This window comes from Quercus lobata, chromosome 9 (genome assembly GCF_001633185.2).
Source record: "Quercus lobata isolate SW786 chromosome 9, ValleyOak3.0 Primary Assembly, whole genome shotgun sequence".
Classification (NCBI taxonomy): domain Eukaryota; kingdom Viridiplantae; phylum Streptophyta; class Magnoliopsida; order Fagales; family Fagaceae; genus Quercus; species Quercus lobata.
The window spans coordinates 17,799,443-17,823,885 of NC_044912.1; the positions used below are offsets into that span (position 1 = coordinate 17,799,443).

The window sequence follows — 24,443 nt, forward strand, 5'->3', positions numbered from 1 at the left end:
CTGTGTTTTCTTTAAGGCACTATAAGCCTACTACTAATTGAAACTCTTCTTTTTTAGTGAGACACTTCTGGACAACTATTTTTCCTACGTTTATGCCTCTTTTCAGGTTTTACAATGAAAGACAGAAGAAGCGTCTGTGGCTAGAAAACGGCTAAGGGCTCTGTTAGAATCTGGAAAGGTTTTGTCATGCAGATCAGCCCGTTAGGAGATCTACTGACCATCAAAGCGGTTCGCATTTATTTAACACAACTATAATACATTGACATTTGTTTTTCTTATTTTCGGTTAAATCTCATGTAGGTGCAAGAGTTGGCAATATTCCTGGAGTTCAGGTATAACCAAATTGGAAGCATTAAACTCTCAGTGATTTACACATGTGCTACTACATTTAGTAGTAAATGCTCTTTGGATGTACTTGTTTTGTTATGGGATGACATTTTTGCATATAATCATTTTGGGGACATTTACTAGCAAGTGAATTTAGGGATTCCTCATTGTAATTCCCGGTGCGTGTGAGTTGGGGATTTGGTTTGGTTATATTATTTGTTGAAGATATTAAAACCTTATTATGTTTTCATAATTTAGAAGAAGAAGTACTTGCGCACTTATTAAGTGCAAATAGCTACAAAATCATGGCTAGATTGCAGACAACTTTCTTCCATCCACTCCAATCCTAATTTTGCAAAATTGCAGCAAGTTCCCTTTGATACTACAGTTTGATTTGAAAGATTTGAATTCTTCAAGATTGCATGACACCCATTAAGCAAGTAGTCTTTTACCCATCATATTTATTTTGGACAGTAAAGCCTTCACATTAAGGGTGCACCGAACGTCTATTACACTGGGACTTCTTAAACATTTTACTATTTTAGTTCAATCATAAAGGCTAGGGACCAAAAGTTATATACGTCATGTGCATGTGTAATTTCTGGCTGCTGGATGGTAATCCTCTGTCTTTGAGTTTAATCCATGCCTAAATTGGTTCATGGGTTTTTGTTGGTCTATATTTTCTTTTGGGTGAGTTCTTATATTTCTTTTATATTACACTTTACTTGAAATGGTTGGTGCAGGTTGTTGAGCATGAACCTGAAGTCACAACACCATTACATGGATCATGTTCTGAATATGGAAGTCGAATGGAAGAGTGAGTCCTTGTATCTTTTCTCCTTTAGAATTACTACTAATGTAGTCCTTTCATCTGTTCTCATTGCTTCCCTCTCAAAGGTTCAGTCTTTGGCATGAATCAGTTCAGAATATTCTTCTTTAGTTTTGGAGAACTCAAGTTTGTGTTAGTTGTAGCTGTAAGATCTTTTTCAATTGGCACCTCCTTACCTCTCTAGAACAGAGTTGAGGTTGAAGTCGTGGATTTAAAACCCACCGGGTCCATGTGTAACCTACTTCAAAATGTCTTTTAGCAGTAATATAAGAATTTAATTCTTTTCCCACTTTTTCAGATTTCCAAATGAAAAATGGAATTATCATAATTTTCCTAAAGCATTGCATGGCTTCACGGACTTTATCAACAAGCTTGAATTGCTGGATTTTCCATTAGAAGGGAACTCCTTCACATGGGTAGTAACAATGACCTACCTTCTCTGTCTCGCATTGATTGCTTTTTAGCTTCGATAGAATGGGAGGAACACTTTCTGGATGCGGTACAGAGGTTGATTTCACGACTAGTGTCAGACCATTACCCCATTTTGTTGGATTGTGCTGGTTCAAGTAGAAGTAAATGTGAATTCAGATTTGAAAACACGTGGCTACAAGTACCTGGGTTTGTGGATAAAGTGCAGAGTTGGTGGGGAAATGTATAGGTTTATCGGCTCATCCAGCTTTGTATTGTTCATGAAACTCAACCAGCTAAAAGATAATCTGAAAACATGGAATAAGGAGGTTTTTGGAGATATTGGGATACAGAAAAGTAGAGCTTTGTGTGAGATATCATGGCTAGAGTTAAAGGAGGAGGACAGTGGTTTAAATGATGAAGAAATGAGAAGTAGAGATGTATTAGAGACTGAGATACAAAAGATTGCTCTGGTAGAAGAAATGAGCTGGAGACAAAACTTCAAGAAACATTGTTTGAAGGAAGGGAGTGGTAACAAAAAATTATTTTATATGTTGTCCAATTCCCACAGACAAGTTGGGTTTATTGGGAGTTCGGAAGTGGATGGCTTTATGCTCACAGAGGAGAGCAACATTAAAGATGGGATTGTTGCTTTTTATGAGAGCTTGTACAAAGAAACAGAGGAATGGGGCCCCAAGTCGCACGACGGTGGATGGTATGAAATTTTCTTCACTTGGGGAGGACGACAGAGAATGGCTTGAGAGGGTGTTTGAAGAAGATGAAGTGTTTTCAGCAATAAATTCCATGAATGGGGATAAGGCTCCTGGTCCCGATGGCTTCACCATAGCTTTTTTCCAAAAATGTTGGGGAGTGATCAAAGAAGATGTGATAAGATTCTTACATGAGTTTCATATGGAAAGCTCCTTTGAAAAGAGTTTAAATGTGTCTTTCATAGCCCTTGTTCCAAAGAAACGAAGTGCATCTAATATTGAAACCTTCTGTCCTATTAGTGTGGTGGGAAGTCTTTACAAAATCTTAGCAAATGTCTTGGCAAATAGATGGAGGAGTGTAGTGGGTAAGCTGGTATCGGATTCACAGAATGCATTTGCAAGGGGAAGACATATTTTAGATTCTGTCCTAATAGCAAATGAATGCCTGGAAAGTAGAGTTCGAAGCAACTTGCCAGGACTAATTTTCAAAGTCAACATTGAGGCTTATGACCATGTTAGTTGGGATAGCCTTCTATATTTGTTAGAGAGATATGGGTTTGGAGAGAGATGGAGAAGATGGATTAAGATGTGCATATCTTCTGTCAGTTTTTCTGTACTTGTTAATGCTAGTCCTTCAAGCTTTTTTTCAAGTTCAAAGGGACTGAGACAAGGAGATCCATTGTCATCCCTCCTGATTACCCTTACTATGGAAGTGCTCAGTAAAATGATTGATAAGACAGTTATGGGAGGAATGATGTCGGGGTTTAAACTGGAGGGAAAGAATGGTGATGCTTTGACTATCTCGCATTTGTTGTTCGCTAGCGATACTATAATTTTCTGTGGGGTGGACTTGGAGCATATTACAAACTTGAGATGAATTTTGATGTGCTTTATGGCAGTCACGTGGTTGAGGGTGAACCTAAACAAAAGTGAGATAGCGCCAGTAGGAATTGTGCCGAATGTGGAAGAATTAGCTGCAGTTTTGTGTTGTAAAGTAAGCTCTTTGCCCATAACCTTTTTGGGTTTACCATTGGGATCTATTTTTAAGGCTCATCAGCTTATGATGATAAGGGAAAGCAACATTACAGAGAGAGAGTTAGTCAGCTCAAACAAGAAAATAAAGCGTTTCAGGTCTCTGCTATATCCATCTTATGTATTTAGATTTGGATTTTCTGATTTTTAAAATATTTTTTTATTAGTTTGGTAGAGTGATCTACTTTTCAATGACATCAGTTGTATTCTTTAGTGACTGTTTGGTCTATGTCCTTTTGAATTAAGGCCAATATGGTCCTTTCATCTGTTCTCGTGGCTAGTCTCTCTAAGGTTCTGTCCTTGAATCAGTTCAGAACTTCCTTAGTTAGTAATTTAAGCTTTGTACAACTCAAGTTTCTGTTGGTTGTAGCCAGTAAAATCTTGTTCAATTGGCAACTCCTTACCTTGTAAGAACAGAGTTGACAGCGGAGTCATGGATTTAAAACCCGCCGAGTGCATGTGTAACCTACTTAAATAGTTTCTTTTAGCAGTAATATAAGAATTTAACTCTTTTCCCTCTTTTCAGATTTCCAAATGAAAGATGGAATTGTTGTGATTTTTCGCAAGCATTGCATGGTTTCTCAGACTTTATCAATGAGCTTCAGTTGCTGGATTTTCCATTAAAAGGTGACCCTTTTTCATGGGGTAATAACGAGGACAAACCTTCTCTCTCTTGCATTGATTGTTTTTTGGCTTCAATAGCGCGGGAGAAACACTTTCTGGATGCAGTGCAGAGGTTGATTTCACAACTAGTGTCAGACCCTCACCCCATTCTGTTGGATTGTGGTGCTTCTAGTAGAGGAAAATGTGAATTCATATTTGAAAATGTGTGGCTACAAGTACCTGGGTTCGTGGATAAGGTGCAGAGTTGGTGGGAAATGTATAGGTTTATGGGCTCTTCCAGCTTTGTCTTGTTCATGAAACTCAATCAGCTAAAAGGTGATCTGAAAACGTGGAATAAGGAGATTTTTGGAGAGATTGGGTTGCAGAAAAGTAGAGCTTTGTGTGAGCTATCGTGGCTAGAGTTAAAGGAAGAGAGTGGCTTAAATGATGAAGAAATAAGGACTAGAGATGAATTGAAGATCGGGATAGAAAAGATTGTTCAGGTAGAAGAAATGAGCTGGAGACAAAATTCCAGGACACATTGTTTGAAGGAAGGGGATGGTAACACAAAATCCTTTTATAGATTGTCCAATTCCCATAGACAAGCTAAGTATATTGGGAGTTTGAAAGTGGATGGCTTAATGCTCATGGAAGAGAGTGAAATTAAAGATGGGATTGTTGCTTTTTATAAGAACTTGTACAAAGAAACTGTTGAAACACGCCTGAAGATGGATGGTTTTGAATTTTCTACCCTTGGGGAGGAAGATAGAGAATGGCTCGAGAGGGTGTTTGAAGAAGATGAGTGTTTTCAGTCCTAAAGTCCATGAATGGGGACGAAACTCCTGGTCCCGATGGTTTCACCATAGTTTTTTTCCAAAAATGTTGGGGAGTGATCAAAGAAGACGTGATGAGATTCTTACACGAGTTTCATATGGGAGGCACCTTTGAAAAGAGTTTAAATGCCTCTTTCATAGCTCTTGTTCCCAAGAAACCAAGTGCATCTAATATTGAAGACTTCAGCCCAATTAGTTTGGTGGGAAGTCTTTACAAAATCTTAATGAAGGTTTTGGCAAATAGATTGAGGAGTGTAATGGGTAAGCTGGTATTGGATTCACAGAATGCAGTCGCAAGGGGAAGACATATTTTAGATTCTGTCCTAATAGCAAATGAATGCCTGGAAAGTAGAGTTCAGAGCAACTTGCCAGGACTAATTTTCAAAGTTAATATTGAGGCTTATGACCATGTTTGTTGGGAGAGCCTTCTATATTTGTTAGAGAGATACGGGTTTGGAGAGAGATGGATACAGACGTGCATATCTTCTGTCAGTTTCTCTGTACTTGTTAATGGTAGTCCTTCAAGCTTTTTCTCAAGCTCCAAAGGACTGAGACAAGGAGATCCACTGTCATCTCTTTTGCTTATCCTTATCATGGAAGTGCTCAGTTCAATGATTGATAAGGCAGTTAAGCAAGGAATGATGACGGGGTTCAAAATTGAGGGAAGGAATGGTGATGCTTTAACTATCTCTCATTTGTTGTTTGCTAATGATACTATAATTTTCAGTGAAGTGGACTGGAAGCAACTTGTAAACTTGAAATTTATTTTGTATTTTTTTAAGTTATTCACGGGGTTGAGAGTGAACCTAAACAAAAGTGAGATAGTGCCAGTAGGAACTGAGCCGAATGTGGAAGCATTAGCTAAGTTTTTGAGTTGTAAAATAAGCTCTTTTCCCATAACTTTTTTGGGTTTACCATTGGGATCTTTTTTTAAGGCTTGAAATTTCTAGATTGGAACTATATAGAGTATGAAAAGAGATTGATCAGGTGGAAGAATTATACCTCACAATATGGGTTAGAATTATTCATATTGAGTTACCCTATGCAATGGGCTGCATCAAATAGTAGCAATCTATTCAGTGAAATCTATTCAGTGAGATGGGAAGAATGTTGGTCAATCGGATGAATCAATGGAGGAGTCTAGCATTCTTGCTCCCGCAAGTCCTTTCCATCCGAAAAGAACATCAGATGAAAAGAGAACAATGGCCTTTGAATTAATATCCTTGCCCCTACTTGGTAAGTGGTACCAACATAGTGAACTTTGAGATATATGCAATTATCAGGATTCCATGAAAGAAGTTTTTTGTGGGTTTTTACAAAAGACATGATATCTACCATCATATGCTTACTACTTCCTTTGAAGTTAAGCTAGTTGTTCAGATTATTTAGTTTATATCTGTTGGAATTATGATTAAGTGAATTAAATTCACAATTTTAAAGTTGAACAAAGTGGTCAAGAATCTTGCAACTCAATTAACATCTCTTGGTGTGTCCAACAAAGATGTCCATAGTTCAAATCCTTACTTCCTCATGTAACTATCAAATTATCAAAAAGATAAAGTTGAACGAAATTGTTTTTTTTTTTTTTTCAAAGATGACCTGCAAGAAGAAGCAAGTCCATGTATACCAGGTTATGTTTTAATTATAAATAAATAATTTTTAGAAATTATTTGCTAAATTAATAGTTTTTAAAGCTATTTGGGAAATAGCCTTCTAGTAAACTCGTCTAAAAGACAAGTTCCAAGTTTCAACATTGAATTGTCTCTCCAAAACGAGTTTAACTTGAACTCCCTACATAGACACTATTATCATGTCAACATAACGAGTTCAAATGGAGGGTATGATTGTGCATTCAAGGCTCATTGGTTCTGGAGGGGATTTAATATGTGACCATAGTGAGAGATGGGTTAAAGGGTTCATTCGATCTATAGGGGTGGCATCAACACTAGGGTTGATTTGATACTTTGTATTAGATTAAACCTTTTGGCAATCGAGAAAGAGCTTGACAGTATAGTTGTGCTTGGCTGGGTTATTGAAGAGTTTATAGTAATTTATATCACGCTTCTCTTATCATAGATTGCAAGACCTTCATCAATCAAATTCCTCAAGTGAGGATGAAACATTGCTTTCATGAAGCTAACAAATGTGCGGATGCTTTGGCTTAAACTAGAATGAGATTAGATTCAAGCCAAGATGTTATGCTTTTTGATAGTCCACATGTCCACATGTGGACTTATGTATTCTGTTATTTTATGACAATGCTAATAAAAAACTGAATATTCACCCCCAAATAATCCCCCTTTGTGTTTTTTTTTTTTTATAAAAAAAAGGCTCGTCGTTTTGTAAATCAATCCCGGACGACAACGTTCCACATATGGGCCAGATGGGCCACAGAGACAGAGAGTCTGGGTCGTTCTCGGCCCAAACTCAAAAAGTCCAAACGACAACTTTTCGTTTACAAATTTGAATTTCAAAATTTTCGCTCCCATTGTAGTAGTACCACTGCCGACGTGGCAAGCTAGGAGTTGTCGTGGTATGAATGAATGAACAATGAAAGAGAAAATCATTGTAATAATTAAAAAGAGCAGTGAGCAATGAAACATGGATCTCTATTCTCTACCATTAACGATATTTTTTTAGCTTTTTTAAAAGCCTCCCTCGGATTCGAATCCGATTTAAACAAATAGGTTAGTCCGTATCAATTAGGGTTTCATTTCAGAGAGAGAGAGAGATTGAAGAAAAATCTTAGCCATAATTGAATTGCAGAAGAAGATGAAGAAGGCGAATCGTCGCTCTAAGCAAGCGAGTCCAGCTACTTCTTCATCGTCGCCAGGTTCTGATGATAAGCGAAAGCAGAATTACGAGGAGAGAGTTCGTCAGCTCGAACAAGAAAACAAAGCGTTTCAGGTCCGTTATGTGTTTAGATTTGGATTTGGATATGGATTTTCTGTTTTTGTTTTTGTTTTTTTTTTAATATTTTGTTATTAGTTTGGATGAGTGATTTTCTGATTTTCAAGGTCATCGGCTGTGTTCTGTGGTGTCTGTTTGGTTGCCGAGAATGTGATCGTGTGCTATTTTTGGTTTTGTTATTGTTACGAGTCTGTTTGGATGAAAAGAAAATGTAGGAAATGTCGAAGAGTAGCTGCTAAACTGTGTTTGACTTTTGAGTTTTTTCTAGGAATTTTATTTTCATCTGGAAGTTTAACTTGATTGGGCTATAGGTATTACTTGAAAATTTTCATTCACAGGGACTTTGAGTTAACAAAGAAACTCCGTTAGATTGAATCTGATATTGCTTTGGTAGCTGAGATTGTGTGCAGAAATGATCGAAATCCTGCTTTTCAGATATTTGGATCTTAGGGTTTATTTGATGAAAGTTATAAACAAGACAAGGATAAGCTCTTTGAAAATAAAATTTCCCTCAATGCAATTGAGTTTTCAGAGAAAACTGATAAATTACTGGTTGTTCTAAAAGTTTAAGTTGTTAAGAAATGATGAAATTTGAACCATTATTCTAATATTACTCTCATGTGTGAGTCAAAACTCCCCCTTGATAAATAGGACCAAACACGTGGGAAATTTTAACTTTCTAAGTGGGAGGTAAAATGGGTATAAGGTTGAACTTAGGACTACCTACTCTAACAACATGACAAATTACCGCATGTCCTAAAAGTTTAAACCATTAGAAAATGGTGAGTTTAATTATTTTTGTCCATTATTCTAACAAAACTTTGGAAGAGTATTTCAGTATTGCTTCCTTATTGAAATTTTGTTCAAAATTGGCAGAAGGAGATTGAGGAACTAAGGGGAAAAGTAGCGAATGGTTCACTTTCACCTGCTTCTAATGGTGGTGTTGAAAAGCTTGGATTATCTGCAAAAGCTGAATGTCCTTGAAGAACAGGTTACTTTTTATTTGCATAGTGATAACATGTTTTAATAACAACATCATTGCATGTTCTGAAACCATATTATGCTTTTGCAGGTTACAGAGTTGAAGAAGAAACAACATGTTCAGTCTCAACTCTCAACTAAAAGGCCAAAAGGCAATGAAGCAACAAGAAGGTTGCAGTTTGAGATTCAAAGTTTAAAGGCTCAGAAGGTGCTGTATTGTTGTAGCGAGCTTGTCTATATAAACTGTTGTTCATTTCATGGTTTCCAGTATTAACACTTTCTTAATATTTAGGTTCAACTACATTGTAAGAACAAGCTAGAGTCTGTGCAGTTTAGATTAAGCAAGGCTTCACTGGAAAAAGAAGTTCTTCAGGTATATGCATTACTACAGGATTCAGCATCATTTAATCGTTTTCTTAAGATTGAATTTCAAAGATTGGCACCATAGTTAAATTGAAAAAGAAATCTTTGGGGATCTTCGTTTGATTCTTATGCACTGGTCTTAAATTTATGCTTTGAATTTGGCTTCTCCTCCTCAGACTGTCCAAGATTTAAAGTTTTAGTTTGTTATGTTTAGGTTATTCAGGATGGTGTCTTTCTACACATATTTGGTTTCATCTTATTCATTTATTTTTCTATAAATATAGCCTTACTGAAATATGGAAATATTTTGTTATGAAGTCCAATAAAGGCTCTAATCATGATCTCTACCTTGCAAGATGTTCTGATCTTTATCTATCACCATTTCTTGATTATTTATTTACTTGCTTTCTGATTTTTACTATCAAACCTTTGGGTTAATGTTTTTCTTTGGGTTTTTTACTCACAATTGTTTGAGTTTTAAACTTTTTATTTATTATGAGACCTTGTATTTTAAGTATTATTCATTTGAAATGTGATGCCAAGTTGATTGATTATAATATTGTATAGAATTTGGATATCTAATACATGAAAATATGTTCAAGGTGCCTATAACGCAATATGAATTATCTTCTCCATCAAAGTCCCTTTCAACTGACATTACATAATAGAACCTTACTTAGTCTCAATAGAAAAAAGATTGCTTGCATGCATTGTTTGATCATGCTTTGAGTATGTGTCAGCATATCAGGATTTGTCATGGTACTGTCTAACACTTCATGCAGTTAAGTCTTTTTATTATATTTCCTTGTATGGAGTCTGTGTTGGACTTAGTTGAGGAATTACGTATTGCTCAAGTTGTCTTGATAGTAAGTGTAAACTTGGTCAGTTGATCATACACAGCCATTGAATTTGAAGCTAGAGCAAATTATACAATGGTGTGAGAACATGCGCTCAAATAATTTTTATTACCTTTAGCATTACAGAGATTTATGCTAGTAACTTGCTTTGCTTTCTTAAGGTTGCTGTTGAAACATCTGGATGATTGTGGGCATTTTATCTGGGATTTCCATTATGTCAATATATTTGATTTCTTTGGAATATCTGCATCAACAGCTTAGGAAGGAGAAAAGGAGGAATGCGTATGAGATGCAAAAGCTATTAGCTTCGAACCAGAGACTAAAGATGGTAAAGCCTTGTTTTCTTTATGATGATATAAGCCTACTTTTTTTTTTGGGGGGGGGGGGTATGTGGAGGGGTGGGGGAGGGGAAGTGAGTGCCTTCTGGAAATTTGTTTTCCTACCTTTGGTCCTTTTGTGCAGGTCTTACAACGAAAGACAGAAGAGGCATCTGCGGCCACAAAACGGCTAAGAGAGCTGATAGAATCTCGAAAGGCTTTGTCACGCAGATCAGCTGGTTGGGAGATCTAGTGCTTCATTCTGTTCTTGTTTGTTTTCCACCATTAAAATACAATCTGACATCTGTTTATCTTTGTCTTGGTTAAATCTTATGTGTAGGTGCCAGAGTTGGCAAAACTCCTGGAGTACAGGTATTTTGTTATGGAATTGGAAGGATTATTTAAAATCTGTGGCTGATTTACACACTGCATTTACATTGATCAGTTAAATATTTGGTGATATATGTAAAGTGCCATTTGGCTGTGCTTCTTATGCGATGACATTTTTGCATAGATTCATTTCATGGGTGCTTACTTGCAAGTTAATTTGGTTAAATTATTTGGAATATTAATACCTTAATATGTTTATATATTATTAGAAAAAAAAAAAAAAAAAAAAAAAAAACCCCATGAAATAGTCAAATAGGTATGTACTCCCTAAGCCAAATAACTACAAATCATGGCTGGAATGCGGTCTTTTTTTCTTCCATGCGCTCCTATTCAAAATTTCTGGCTACTTGACTTTGATACTATAGTTTGATTTGACAGACTAAAATTCTTCAAGATTACATGACATTTTTCACCAATTGACCAAGAAGTTTTTTCCCCCTCATATTAGAATTTCAAGACCAAAATCTGAAATGGTGCTTCTATTTTGGACAGTCCAGTCTTGCAGATAAAGAGCAAAGTGTACCTTTATAACACTGGGAACTCATATTTTTTAGTTCAATCATAAAGGCAATGACCAAAGTTATATACTACAGATGCATGTGAAATTGCTGACTGTGCTGAACGAGATCATCTATTTGATTTTAATCCATGCCTAGATTGGTTCATGGGACTTGTGGTCTCTAGTTTCTTTTAGGGGAGTTATATTTCACCTCACTTGAAATGGTTGGTGCAGGCCCTGCAGGGTGTTGAGCATGAGTTTGAAGCCTCATCATGGTTACATGAGTTATGTTCTCAATATGAACGTCAAATGGAAGAGTGAGTCTTTGTATCTTTACCCCTGTTGAGCTAATACTAATATAGTGCTTTCATATGTTCTCTTTGCTAAAGGTTCAGTCCTTGGTATGAATAAACTCAGAACTTCATTATTTTAGTAGTTTTTCCAACTCAAATGGCGCATTGGCTCCTCTTATAACTTGTAAGAACAGAGTAAAGAGTGAAGTCATGTGTTCAATACCTGCCATCCCACCAAATGTGCATGTTACTTAAAAAGTTTCTATTTCTTGTAATATAATCTGTTGTTATGACTAGATTTGGTCTAGATGCTGACAGGCTCTATGTACCTGTAGGGAAAAGTAGTTGACACTTGACACTAAATTTTATTATTGAAACTTTAACTCTTCCATTAAGAAACTATGTACAGAGAGGAGCGTGGATGCATACTGTATTTCACATTTCTGATTGCCTTGAAGGAAAACAAGTTATATCTCTTGTGCATCTTTTGTTAGAGTCATGTATATCCCTAGCTAAGTATCAAATATGTCTCACAGCATATGCTTTTTTTAGCATTTTGTTTGAGGTATATATATGCATATTATATTTCCCTCCCATACCACTATCCAGAATTTTTATGGTAGGGTATCATGGAGACTGAAGGTGATAAAACTGGGCAATATTATGTACTACTGCATTTCTAGAGGTTAATTTGAAAAAAAAAAAAAAAAAATTAAAGCCTCTATTTTTAAGAATCTCAAGCTGCATGTGGAACCATTTTCCTGGTATGCCTGTTTTATTCAATTCATGACTGGGATGGCTAGGATGGCTGAGGAGGTTGCAATGCTCAGGGAAGAATCAGAATTGCTGAAGAAAGAAAATCTTAGGTGAGAAACTTTATTGCTGATTTTTTCTTCCTGGATTGTTCTGTGGTCTATTCCCTGGCAGTTTATTTGGCTATTCCATGCTTATAAATCTTTGATGAACCTTTCCTTCTTGAACTTTAAAGGTGCCCATTACAGGAGAAAGAGGTTGATTGCTTAGAGCAGGATGAAGATATAAAAGATCTGAAGGAACAAATAGTCAGCCTAAGTGGTTTGGTTAGACAACTACAAATTCAAAAGGCTGAATTTGTTCTTAGGGAGAAATCACTGGTTAGTTTATTTGGCTGTAACACATATAAAGATTTGATGTACGAGAAATTCATATTGTACAAAATTAAATAATACATTAATTCACTTGTATGAATTTGAATAGACTATGATATTTAAATATTTAAACATCTGTTGATCAGGATAATTTGGGCCAACCCTCCTTTTCTACTGGGAGTAGCAAAGATTTCTTTCACAGCCTGGATACATGTGAATCAGAACATTTTGGGGACACTAATGCTGCAAAGGAGAAAAATGCAGTTGCGATTTGCTGCTCATGCAGCAAGAAGTCTTTGTGCAAGACAACAAAATGCAGATGCAGATCTACTGGTGCTGGCTGTGGAAAATCATGTGGCTGTGCACTTTCTAAGTGCACCAATAGAGAAGCAGTTCAAGTCAAGTTGAGTAGCACCCCACAATCAGAGATGGCTGAAAGTGTTCTGAATTGTTCAGAGATTGTTGAGGCAGAGAAGACTGATACAGTTGCTTCGCAAGGTGCAATGCTACTTCAGCGTGCACTAGACGAGAAGCCTGCTGAGATGAACGGCAATCATAGGACAAGAAAGCAACCGTTATCTGACATTGGGAATAGGATGGTATGATTCTTCCCACAAATTTTTCTTTTACCCAAGCCATTCCCATATTTAGTACTTAAAAATGCATGTCTATTTGGCACTAGCCTTTTCTCTTAGCCTTTTAACTAATTTGCTCATGTACGGTTTTTTAAAGTCTTAAGCTACAACTATCTTTAACCTTTAAACAATTAAGCTTTCAGCACATCCAAACATGCTAGGAAATGATATTTTGCTGTCTACTTACCTTATATGTTCTGGCACCTGGCTATCTGCATTGTCTCATAAGAACTTTTGAAACTCTCTAGGGACTGCAATCCCCTTATTGCAACTGACATTCGTAACTTAATGCTTGCTGGTGTTGTTCTTTTTTCTTTTAGCACTATGGATGGGATCCATCTTGTGCTACACTGCTACATATTTCTCCTTGCTTGCTAACTGAGAATTTGAATCCCTGCAGATTGAATCAGATGATTTAAAACCTGGCCGGAAGAAGAAAGGGCGAAAACCAGAAATTCAGGTTGTAACCGTAAACCCACCTTCCTCACTTCCTGAAAATATCAAAGGCCCAAGAAAAGCAGATAAAAAGTGAAGTGCAAGTAGATATTGTTTTGAAATTAGCCGGGCCTGTGCAGCAAGCAGTCCTCAAATAACAGACCATTGATATAGTGTAATTCTGATCAGCTTGATGAATTTGTTTGTTAGTAAGGTGACTGGTGTTTCCGTCTTCAAGATATCTAGTACGGCAGGCTAGAGCATTGAATCAGAAAGAGAACTGCTGCCTTTGACTTGACAATCATTCCTTAATCCCCTCTTCATAGATTACTCACACCAACACAGAAGTTTGAAATGTATGCCATCAGTTTGAAGTGAAAATTTCTATTTGAATTTTGGGAGTACATGGATCTAATATAAGGAGTGGATTATTTTATAGTGAAGATTGATGGATCTTTTACAGAATGGGTTGTGTATTTGATATGGTGTAATAATTTGATACTCAACCTTGGTTGCTTGAGTGCTGTTGAATTTTTGTTTTCTATAGGAAAAATTGGGTTTTCATCTTCTTCTGCAGCCTGCAGTCACCTTCGTAATTGAGGTGAACCATTGCTTATTGCTATAGCTTATGAAATTCAGTTCAAAGTATTGTTTGGTCAGAAGCCCCTCAAACTCAGCATCGGCTGGTATGAAATGAAGTTAAAAAGTATACATTTAAACTCCATCAAAGCAGATAAAAGTGATGGGTTCTCAAAAATTTCCTACATAATTGAATATAGAATTTCGTGTCAAAGATTTCAATCCAACTAATTCTGTTTGCATGGGACATTGAAACAGGGATTTTTAAAAAAACTTACTACAAAACCCAAATAATATCATTAGTTAGCAAACGTTTCAAACTAATTTCGTTTATAACAATTCTAGCTCAGTGGACTCGATTTAGGAAAAATTGATGTGCAGAAAACATGGAAATCGAGTTCAACAAACTCGGTTTCCATGTACAGAAACCGAGTTCAATGAACTCGATTTCCATGTATGGAAAACGAGTTCATTGAACTCGTTTTCCATGATCATGTACCCACAAGAAATTGATTTGCCAACAAGAAGATCTCTGAGCACGATCTGATAAGAAGACGATCTGATAAGGTCCATCTTTTGCAGACGATCTGATGGCACTAGACTTCATTATCTGATCAAGCAAACCCAACAACAAGCTCTCTGAGCACGATCTGATAAGGTCTTCTGCAGACGCAGCCAAACATTAGATGGCACTAGTTTTCCATCTTCTGAGTTCAATCTCCATCTGCCGAGTTCAATGAAAACGAGTTCAATGGAAACCGAGTTCAATGAACTCGATTTCTGTGCATGGAAACCGAGTTCGTTGAACTCGATTTCCATGTTTTCTCCACATCAGTTTTTCCTAAATCGAGTACACTGAACTCGAATTGTTAAAAACGAAATTAGTTTGAAACATTTGCTAACTAATGATATTGTTTGGGTTTTGTAGTTAGTTTTTTAAAAAATCCTTGAAACAGGCCCAAACATATGAATTGACAATTGTATAATCATTCCTCTAGGTCTTGTACTTAAACCAACATAGAGATCTCAGTGCCATTTATGAGGCTCCATAGCAAGATACCCTGATTTAGCTAATATGATTGAATTGCTTACCTCCAGGATCCCTATATTACAGAGAAAAGATTTGGTTGTCCCAGTGAGGAGTAGAATGGGAGACAAAATTTCAGTCATTTTTTTTATTTGCCCTCAATGAGCGTTTACGATGGTGGAAACGGCATGAGCATATGAGCATCAGAACGAGATAATGTTCACGGCATGAGCATCAGAATGAGATAATGTTCTCTAATTACATTCACAGGGATGGGGGGTCACATACTTTCCCTGTCCAATGTATAATATAGATTAATTTGAAAGGCACAATATTTATTATATAACTCATGAGGAACTTTTTCCATACAACAAAGGATTGGCTCTATTGTTGATCTAAAAATAGTGTTTATATCACCGATAAAACATCCCATTATGATGATGTTCGCATCTTGATGCCTAACACAAATCCTATTGCTAAGTCCTCGATGCTCACTGCACTGCCATTTCTAAGTCCCAAAGTGATCTCTAGCACCACTTACTCCCAGAGTCAGCTTCATTTGATTTCAAGTTTAGTAACCCAGTAGTCAAGTTGACTGGCAACACACTCAGATCCTGTGGAACCATATGAGCTAAATTTCTTCACTGCATTTTCTACTCCAAGAAACTCGTATACATCCTCATCGAAAAATGGGCTTATAGTTCTCAGTTCTTTTAGATGCAGTTCCTGAAGCTGGCAGCCTTTTGAGACGCACAAGGCTACAGACCTTCCAACTATGTCATGAGAAGTTCTGAAAGGAACACCCTGAAAGAAAATAACAATAATAAATAAACTATGAGTAACAAACTTTTGAGAAACCAAAGAGAGAGAGGAAGGTTTGGTATCTAAAAATTCTAGAGGTGAAAGTATAAACTGCAATTCCTCTCTCACTATCTCTGCTTGCAATTTATGGGTCATTTGAATATTAGAAATGTCAACCAACTTGAACTTGAAATATATTTTATCCCAGCGCGATGCATAAATTAGGTGGTTAAGATCAACAATTCCAAGGGTGTCAAAAACATACTAGGATCAACTGTGGAACTTCTTTCATGGCAGTTTCAGTGCTGCATTTCTATTAATGCTGGAAATTTGAAAATCAAAGAACTATGGCCATTGGTGAAAAAGTTTATCAAAATACATGGCTAACCTTTTTCACAAGATAATCAGCAAGAGTGGTGGCATCAAGATGACCAGCAGGTAAGGCCTTTCGTATTCTCTCCTGATTGAAGGTAATGTTCTGAGCAAACTCTGCAGACACTTCAAGCATCCCCAAAATTGTCTTTACACTGTCAAATGCAGGTTCCTTATCTTCCTGTGTCAAGGAAAACACATTTAAAAGACTGATGGGATTAAAAAAATGAAAAAGGATGAGTGTATATATATAGGTAAGCTAGCTTTTTCAAACTCTGTCCTACAGAAGATTCATGGCTCAAACAAGACAGCTGCACCAGGTTTCATGGAAAGAAGTAAAGCATCTATAATATCTTTTTTGATAAGTGTAAAGCATCTATAATATCTTCAACAACTTTCAAAAGATTTATAGATTTAACACATAATACAAGCATGCAAGCATGATTTGTGTATGAATCATTGTTACATGCATACATATGTATGCTAGTAAGCAGGTAAGCTAGACATGAAGTGGGTTATCAGATTTCAATGCATGAAGGCTGAAATAGACACCCCCCCCCCCCCCCCAAAACAAAAAACCCCTCCTTTTCTTTTCACTCAACAAATGAAGAAGTGAAAGCATTCTACCTGCAAATCACGATTGTAAGCAAGAGGAAGCCCTTTGCACAACGTGAGAAGAGTAACCAGGTCTCCAATGACTCTGGCAGATTTTCCACGAACAAGTTCCATTGGATCTGGATTTTTCTTCTGAGGCATTATACTACTTCCAGTAGAAACAGAGTCACTTGGTGTAATAAATCCAAACTCCTCTGAAGCCCACAGTACCCATTCTTCACCAAGCCGAGAAAGATGAACAGCTGTGATGGAATTAGCAGAAAGAAACTCCAACACAAAATCTCGATCTGAAACTGCATCAATACTACTCAAAACATAAAATGTCACTGGTTATTTGTGGATCACAGAGATCAAGAAGTATGTAAAATACAAAGCAAAAACGTCCAGCAGATGAATGCAAATAGACAAGAAACCATCACTGCCAGGCTCTTCAAATTGATCATGTGGGGCAGAGTCAGATCATAGATATTCTAAAACAAATTCTAAGGCACCATTCGAAAACAAATTTGCTTGTCCATATGGTATATGTTTGCTTTCTCATTTTGTATATTAGCATCAAAATTCATCTTTAAACCAAACAAGGAGATCTCCAAAGACAAAATTTAACGTTAGATATATGCAATTTCTTGTAGTCTGTTTACCACATTGATAAGCTGAGATCATTACACAACAATCACCATGCAGATGCATTTGTATTACATAATGTGAGGTTGGAATTAACAGAAGACTGCTAGGGACATACTACCACAAACTGTTAAAACATTTTGCATGTTGCCACGGGACCAAAAATTCTCACCTATGACACCTAAGGAGTAAACTATCAAGGGAGTACCTGTTCCTCAGGGGAGCAGTGAATCCCAAAGCGTCTGAAGTCATGAATCGATCGATGGGAAGGCCAGTGCCAGCCAATGCACATGCACCTAAAGGGGAGAAATTCTGCCTAGCTCTGCAATCTAATAACCGACCGGCATCACGTTCAAGCTACAAGACAACATTATGGCCAAGTCTCTTCAAGTTCAAAAAAAAAGGGAAAAGTACATCTGAGTAAATGTTTCAACTCTTATGATTATGCCAGTAATAACGTTATCAGTAATTTATACATGGTTAAAATAACAAAACAAAAATGGTAGTGAAAAATTGTTGTTTTTCCAACAGCCTGTCTTGCCATTTCATAATGAATAGAATCCTTTAATTGTACATCAAGCATGCCAATGCGCTCTAACTCATATGGCACCTCCTCGTTTAAGAGCATGGTAGAGGTGAGTTCATGGGTTCAAAATTCGCCGAATTGTGTGAAATGTACCACTTAAGCAAAATTATTTTGTATCAAGCAATCATGCACTTATATTCTTTTCACCTTTTATATATATATATATATATATATATATATATATTCTTATTAATTAAAAAAAGGATTTTAGAAAAATGTCCAGAAAAACCAGCATCTATAAACACAGCTAGAACATGTACAGTAAACCATATCGTCTTTGATAGTGCAAAAATGTATCAAATTCAAACCTGCTCAACATATGCTAAGAGAAGATGTTGCAGCAAAACAGGCTGCGCCCTTTGCAAATGTGTATAACCGGGAACGATAAGTCCCTCGTTCTTCAATGCCAAAATCACCATTGAAACCTGAAGATGTCTGATGCGTGCAACAATCTTATCAATAGCATCACGACACCACAAGCGAAAGTCTGTCAAGACTTGATCATTTCGGCTCCGAGCAGTGTGGAGTTTCTTGGCAGGTTCACCAATCTTATCAGTAAGCGCTGCTTCAATGTTCATGTGCACATCCTCCCTATCAGTTCTCCAAACAAATTCACCATTCTCAATGCTCCTCTCAATCTCATCAAGACCTTGAAGAATACTATCCCTATCACTCATACTCATCAATCCCTACAACATAATGACACATATCACCACCCATTGTCTATGAGTTTTAAATTTTTACAACAAAAATAGAACATGCACTATATTTGTACCCAAAAAATAAAAAAATAAAAAACCTTGACTTTGAGACTCAACCAAGTATCAGTACTACATGTAAATCACCTCACTCATTCCAAAAATCACAATTCCTCATTTCCACTTCTTTTCCCTTTTTCCATCAAACATTTTCTCAGGAAATAAACAGACTCCAAATATAATAGAACATGCAACATTATAACACATATCACCACCCATTGTACAACAAAAATAGAACATGCACTATATTTGTACAAAAATTAAAAACCTTGACTTTGAGACTCAACCAGGTGTCGGTATTACATGTAAATTACCTCACTCATTCCAAAAATCACAATTCCTCATTTCCACTTCTTTTTCTTTTTTCCATCAAACATTTTCTAAGGAAACAAACAAACTCCACATATAATAGAACATACACTACAGTTGTACACACTTCCAAGGACTTTGAAGAATATTCTTGCCAAAACCAAAACAAACAAAAAAATCAAAATCAAAATCAAAAACCTCGACTTTGAGACTCACAAAGTGTCACTCATTCCAAAAATCATAATTCCTCATTTCCACAAGACATTTTCTCAGGAAACAAACAGACACCCAAAAAAAAAAAAAAAAAAAAAGCAAAAAGAGGAAAACCTGTTTGGCGAGCATGGAAGCGTGGGCTCTACTCCCCATGATATCTTGCTTGTAAAGCTCCTTATCGAAAGATATCGACTCAGTGAACCGCTCCACCGCGTCAGTCACACTCTCCTCGAACCTTCCACCCCACAGCTTCACCTCCTTGTCATTCTCCGCGGCGGCGCTGGCGTTGTTCATGGCTTCCAATACACACCGGACCTCCAACTTGGGCTTGACCCAATGGGTTAAACCGACCAACGGTTTTCGGGGCTTTGAGAATTTGGATTGGAGCGACAATAGCGTAGAAGTTGAGGAAGCAGAGGTTAGAGATTCCATTTAAAAAAAGCGAATTTGTTAGGTGGGTTTGGGTTTTTAGTGGCAACTGTGTGCTTGTGTGTCAGCAAGCACTTCGTTTTCGCTTTTTTTTTGGGAGTTGCCGAGGGAGGGTTTAGTGGGTTTTGTCGTCTGGTAAATGGGTCATGGGTGTGACCCGGTTTTAGTTTTGAACTTTGGGTAATTGGGCTTTGTTTAGAACGGATTGGGTTTGATGAGTCCGATTTGTTATGGGGATATTAGGCCTGGGGAAATCAGCCTGTTACCGATTGGTCTATGAGAATGTGTGCTAAGCCATGTTTGGGACAAACAAAAAAGAGGTGAAAATGATATATAGTTTTTCGTTCATAAAATTTTGTTATTTAAAATGTTACAAATTTTAATTATTTGAAGTTTTATAAGATATGAATTTCATCTTTTTGGTTTGTTGTTATATAGATTACGTGTGTAGCAAACAGAGTGTTGTTATAATTTTTTATAAATAAGATAGAATTTCAACCTATGATGTCTGCTCCATAATAATTGTTTATTATTATCTCTAGATCAAGAAACCAGTTAGGTTTTGATATAGGCGAAGTTTGAATTCTAAATGTCTTATTTCACGATCAGAAATTTTATCAGTTGAGTTAACTAGAATCTACAAACGTAGTGTTATAATACATTAAAAAGATATTGTAACTTAGAATAAATTTAATGGAAAATAAATGGAATGGTGTGTACAATTTAGATATTTTAAGTGCGAAATTGTTACTTATTAATTTTTATGGATAAAAATCAAATTCGCACTTAATTTTAGAGATGAGAAGTACATTTTAGCTATTGAAACAACAAAAACAAAACAACAACAACAACAACAACAACAACAACAACAACAACAACAAAAAAACAAATCCTTAATAGTTCTTTTTAGATAAGTAGATATTGGGAGAGTAGAGAGGTGAAGTTCTGACCAAATATTTAGATTAAGAAAAAAGAATGTCATTACCACTAGAGTATCATTTAAACCTTAAAATATATATATATATATATATATATATTAGAATAACAAAACATAATAGTTTAGAGTACAACTATTTGCATCTTTATAGTGTGAATAAGATATATAAGGCTGATTTTTTTTCACTTTTCAAATACAATAAATGCACGTACTTCATTTTTGCTTATCATATGTAAGGCCCGTTTGAGATTCGCTTATTTTACTGAAATTAAAAACTTTTTTGTTGAAAGTACTGTAGATAAAGATAAAATTTAGTTGAAATAATACAGTGGAACCTATGAATAGTACCAAAAAGTACAGTAGGACCCATGAATAGTAGCAAAAATAAGCTGAATAGTAAAATAAATTGGCAAAAATAATCCATGCCAAGGGAGAGTTTAGTGGGTTTTTTTTGTCGGAAAATGGGTCATTGGTGTGACCCGGTATTTATTTTGAACTTTGGACAATTGGGCTTTGTAAAGAACGGAATTGGGTTTGATGAGTCCAATTTATTATGGGAATATTAGGCCTGGAGAAATCAGCCTGTTATCTATTGGTCTATGAGAATGTGTGCTAAGCCATGTTTGGGGCAAACAAAAAAGAGGTGAAAATGAAATATACTTTTTCGTTCTTAAAATTTTGTCATTTAAAAATTTAAATTATTTGAAGTTTTTATAAGATATGAATTTTATCTTTCTGGTTTGTTGTTATATAGATTACATCAATAGCAAACAGAGCGTTGCTATAATTTTTTTTATAAATAAGATAGAATTTCAACTCATGATGTCCGTTCTATAATGATTGTTCATTATTATCACCAGATCAAGACACTAGTTAGGTTTTGATATAGGCAAAGTTTGAATCCTAAATTTCTTATTTCAAGATTTTACCAATTGAGTTAATTGGAATCTACAAACGTAGTGTTATGATACATTAAAAAGATATTGTAACTTAGAATAAATTTAATGGAAAATAAATGGAATGGTGAGTATATTTTAGATATTTTAAGTGCGAAATTGTTACTTATTAATTTTTATGGATAAAAATCAAATTTGCACTTAATTTTAGAGATGAGAAGTACATTTTAGCTATTAAAAAAAAAAACAATAACAAAATAGAAACTTAATAGTTATTTTTAGGTAAGTAGATAATGGGGGAGTAGAGGGGTGAAGTTCCAACCACATATTTAAATTAGCAAGAAAGAATGTCATTATCACTAGAGTATCATTTGAACCTCAAAACATAATAGATTTTTTTTTTTTTTAGTAAAACAAAACATAATAGTTTAGAGTACAACTATTTGCATTTTTATAGTGTGAATAAGATATATAGGGCATCACCGCACACTCTTGGTGCGATGGTCACTCCACAAGTATAAGTGCTAGTAGAGTATGGGGGTAAGAGTCGGGGTTCAAGTCTCCAATAGAGAGCTTCACACACATATACATTTAGATTAGGTTAGAGTAGAATTCTATCTTGTAAAAAAAAAAAAAAAAAGACATATAAGGCTGATATGTTTCACTTGTCAAATACAATAAATGCATGAAAATTAATTTTTCACTATAATATAGACATTCATTGTATGCTTTCAAAGGTCATAAGTGTTTGGATTTGAGTTATTATTAATATTTAATTAGGTTCTCGGGTCATATATGTAGAGGGATTATTCCGTGGAGTAGGAAATGACTAGAACCATGATCTTTTTTTTCTTTTTTTTAATTAAAAAAAAAAAGAAAAGAAGAAGAAGAAGAAGAAGAAGAAGAAGGATGAAAATGATTTAAAAAAAAAATTATGAAAAGGTACAAAAAGAGATGAAAATGATTATTTTTCAAGAAAAGGAAAAGCACCGTGTTGACTCAGGTAGTCAGGTTGGTGTTTGTTCCACGTTAAGGATAACTTTTCAACGAATGATTTCCTTATTTTCAAGACAATATCGGTTTCATACATGTTATTCCTATCCTAAGCCTTACAAAGATACTTTACTTTTAGTGATCTCTAACGTTGAAGACTCTTAACTAAAGAAGAAATAGAAATTCAAGACACTTAAAATGAGCTTTTTTTTTTTTATAAAATTTTAGAAAAGTTAAAATGAATTTTAATGCAATACAATTATTCAAAATACAAAATACAAAATACAAATGCGGAAAAAAAAAAAAAAAAAAAAAGGATACGCGACTTCTAAAATCATTAAAAAAAATTGAAAAGAAAAATATATCATATATTGATAGAAGTGGAGGAATTTTGAAAGAGACAATGAGTAGATTTTTTTTTTTTTTTAAGAAGAAAATAATAAGAAGAAAGTAGAAACTAGAAGCTATATATTGATCTTTAAACAATGGTTAGGCATTTGCTTGCGCATTCTCCTTCCTTTTTCAATTAGTATCCTTCCAACCGTCCACGTATATAATTCAAGTACATGTCTCATGTATAATTCCCATCTTTTAAATAAACTTTGTGCTATTATTTGAAAAAAATTTGTGGTGTATATATATATATATATATATATATATATTGAGTTCAAGTTACACATGATATAACTTTAAGTAATATTACACCACTCAATATTTTTTAATTGGATGCGAATATTTGACAAATCCACTGTTAGACTATATTATCTTCGTATATTCTCCATACTTACAAAATTTTAAGGTGATCAAAGATTAATAGTCATGTTATCAATCAATTGTTAAAATTCAAATTTTTGTAGTTTAAAATAATATATAAAAGATGAGTTTATGGAAAATGAGTGTGAGTTAAAGAGGTTTAAATCTTACACTGTGTATCCAAGAGTTAGGCTCTTTTAGATATACACCATTGTAAGTTTTTTTTTAAAACCTTCTCCCCTCTTCCCGTGTGTGTGTTAAAAATACTTAGCATTCTCAAAAGAAAAAATAGTGAGTTAATCCCACATTGAAAAATGAGTGTGAGTTAAAGAGATTTAAAACTTGTTTTGTGTATTCAAGAGTTAAGCCCTTTTAGATATACACCAATCTAAGTTTCTTAGTATTCTAAAAAAAAAGATGATATTATGGATCAAATGGTAAATAACAACCGATTGATATGAAAATTGGCATGCATGTTAAGAGCACATAGAACATGTAATTCAACGGTTGGATTTTCAAAATATTAATTCAATAACAAGTTATTGGATGTAACTTGAACCCCCAACACACACATATATATTGATTGAAAAACATTTTTTTCTTAGACATGGACTTCTTATAAGATGATGACCTTTAACTTTCCTTGACATTGTATTAAGTTTTAGGTACTATTTTTTATTCATTGTTGATAAGTGTTAATCACAACCTCTCAGATCCCCAATTCCTGCCTAGAGGATCAGCACCAACGTGTAACCGGCCAAACAATCTTTTAAGTTTTATAATTGATGTTAAAATATACTAGGTTCAGTATTTGGTGTGTGATGTGTCTTACCATCATTCTTCTTAGAGCCAAAGAGCTATATATAAAATTCACGACAAAAAAAAAAAAAAAAAAATTCACAACATTTTCCTTAGTTGTTAAGTTGATATAATAAAAATTGTATTTGTAATGGAATCATATAAAAATAATATTATTACACGTCATATTATTCTTACCATCAC

At 35.2% G+C, this 24,443-nt stretch overlaps 3 protein-coding genes across 4 annotated transcripts; 2 read left to right on the forward strand and 1 right to left on the reverse strand.

The window, feature by feature from the left end:
• The first annotated feature begins 92 nt into the window (after positions 1-92).
• Positions 93-5,956, forward strand: LOC115961321. Its single transcript, XM_031080319.1, has 5 exons — positions 93-132; positions 193-228; positions 301-332; positions 1,071-1,144; positions 3,833-5,956. Exons 1-5 carry the CDS (start codon positions 93-95, stop codon positions 4,725-4,727), a joined length of 1,077 nt encoding a protein of 358 aa, XP_030936179.1. The 3' UTR covers positions 4,728-5,956.
• A 1,354-nt stretch (positions 5,957-7,310) lies between these two features.
• On the forward strand, positions 7,311-14,125 carry LOC115959663 (kinesin-like protein KIN-4C). 2 transcript variants are annotated; one of them, XM_031078162.1, is made up of 13 exons: positions 7,311-7,429; positions 7,509-7,649; positions 8,529-8,643; positions 8,725-8,841; positions 8,926-9,006; positions 10,110-10,181; positions 10,316-10,409; positions 10,511-10,542; positions 11,294-11,376; positions 12,156-12,218; positions 12,341-12,485; positions 12,626-13,078; positions 13,515-14,125. In XM_031078162.1, the coding sequence occupies exons 3-13, from the start codon at positions 8,563-8,565 to the stop codon at positions 13,644-13,646; spliced, it is 1,353 nt and encodes a 450-aa protein (XP_030934022.1). In that variant the 5' UTR covers positions 7,311-7,429; positions 7,509-7,649; positions 8,529-8,562; the 3' UTR covers positions 13,647-14,125. The 2 variants fall into 2 exon arrangements, with proteins under 2 accessions (XP_030934022.1, XP_030934021.1); XM_031078161.1 differs by having other exon boundaries at positions 7,311-7,649.
• Positions 14,126-15,449: 1,324 nt separating this feature from the next.
• Positions 15,450-19,966, reverse strand: LOC115959665 (argininosuccinate lyase, chloroplastic). Its single transcript, XM_031078163.1, has 6 exons — positions 19,548-19,966; positions 18,462-18,842; positions 17,776-17,924; positions 16,956-17,247; positions 16,345-16,509; positions 15,450-15,959 (listed from the first exon to the last, which is right to left on the reverse strand). Exons 1-6 carry the CDS (start codon positions 19,863-19,865, stop codon positions 15,711-15,713), a joined length of 1,554 nt encoding a protein of 517 aa, XP_030934023.1. The 5' UTR covers positions 19,866-19,966; the 3' UTR covers positions 15,450-15,710.
• Between the last annotated feature and the right edge of the window lie 4,477 nt (positions 19,967-24,443).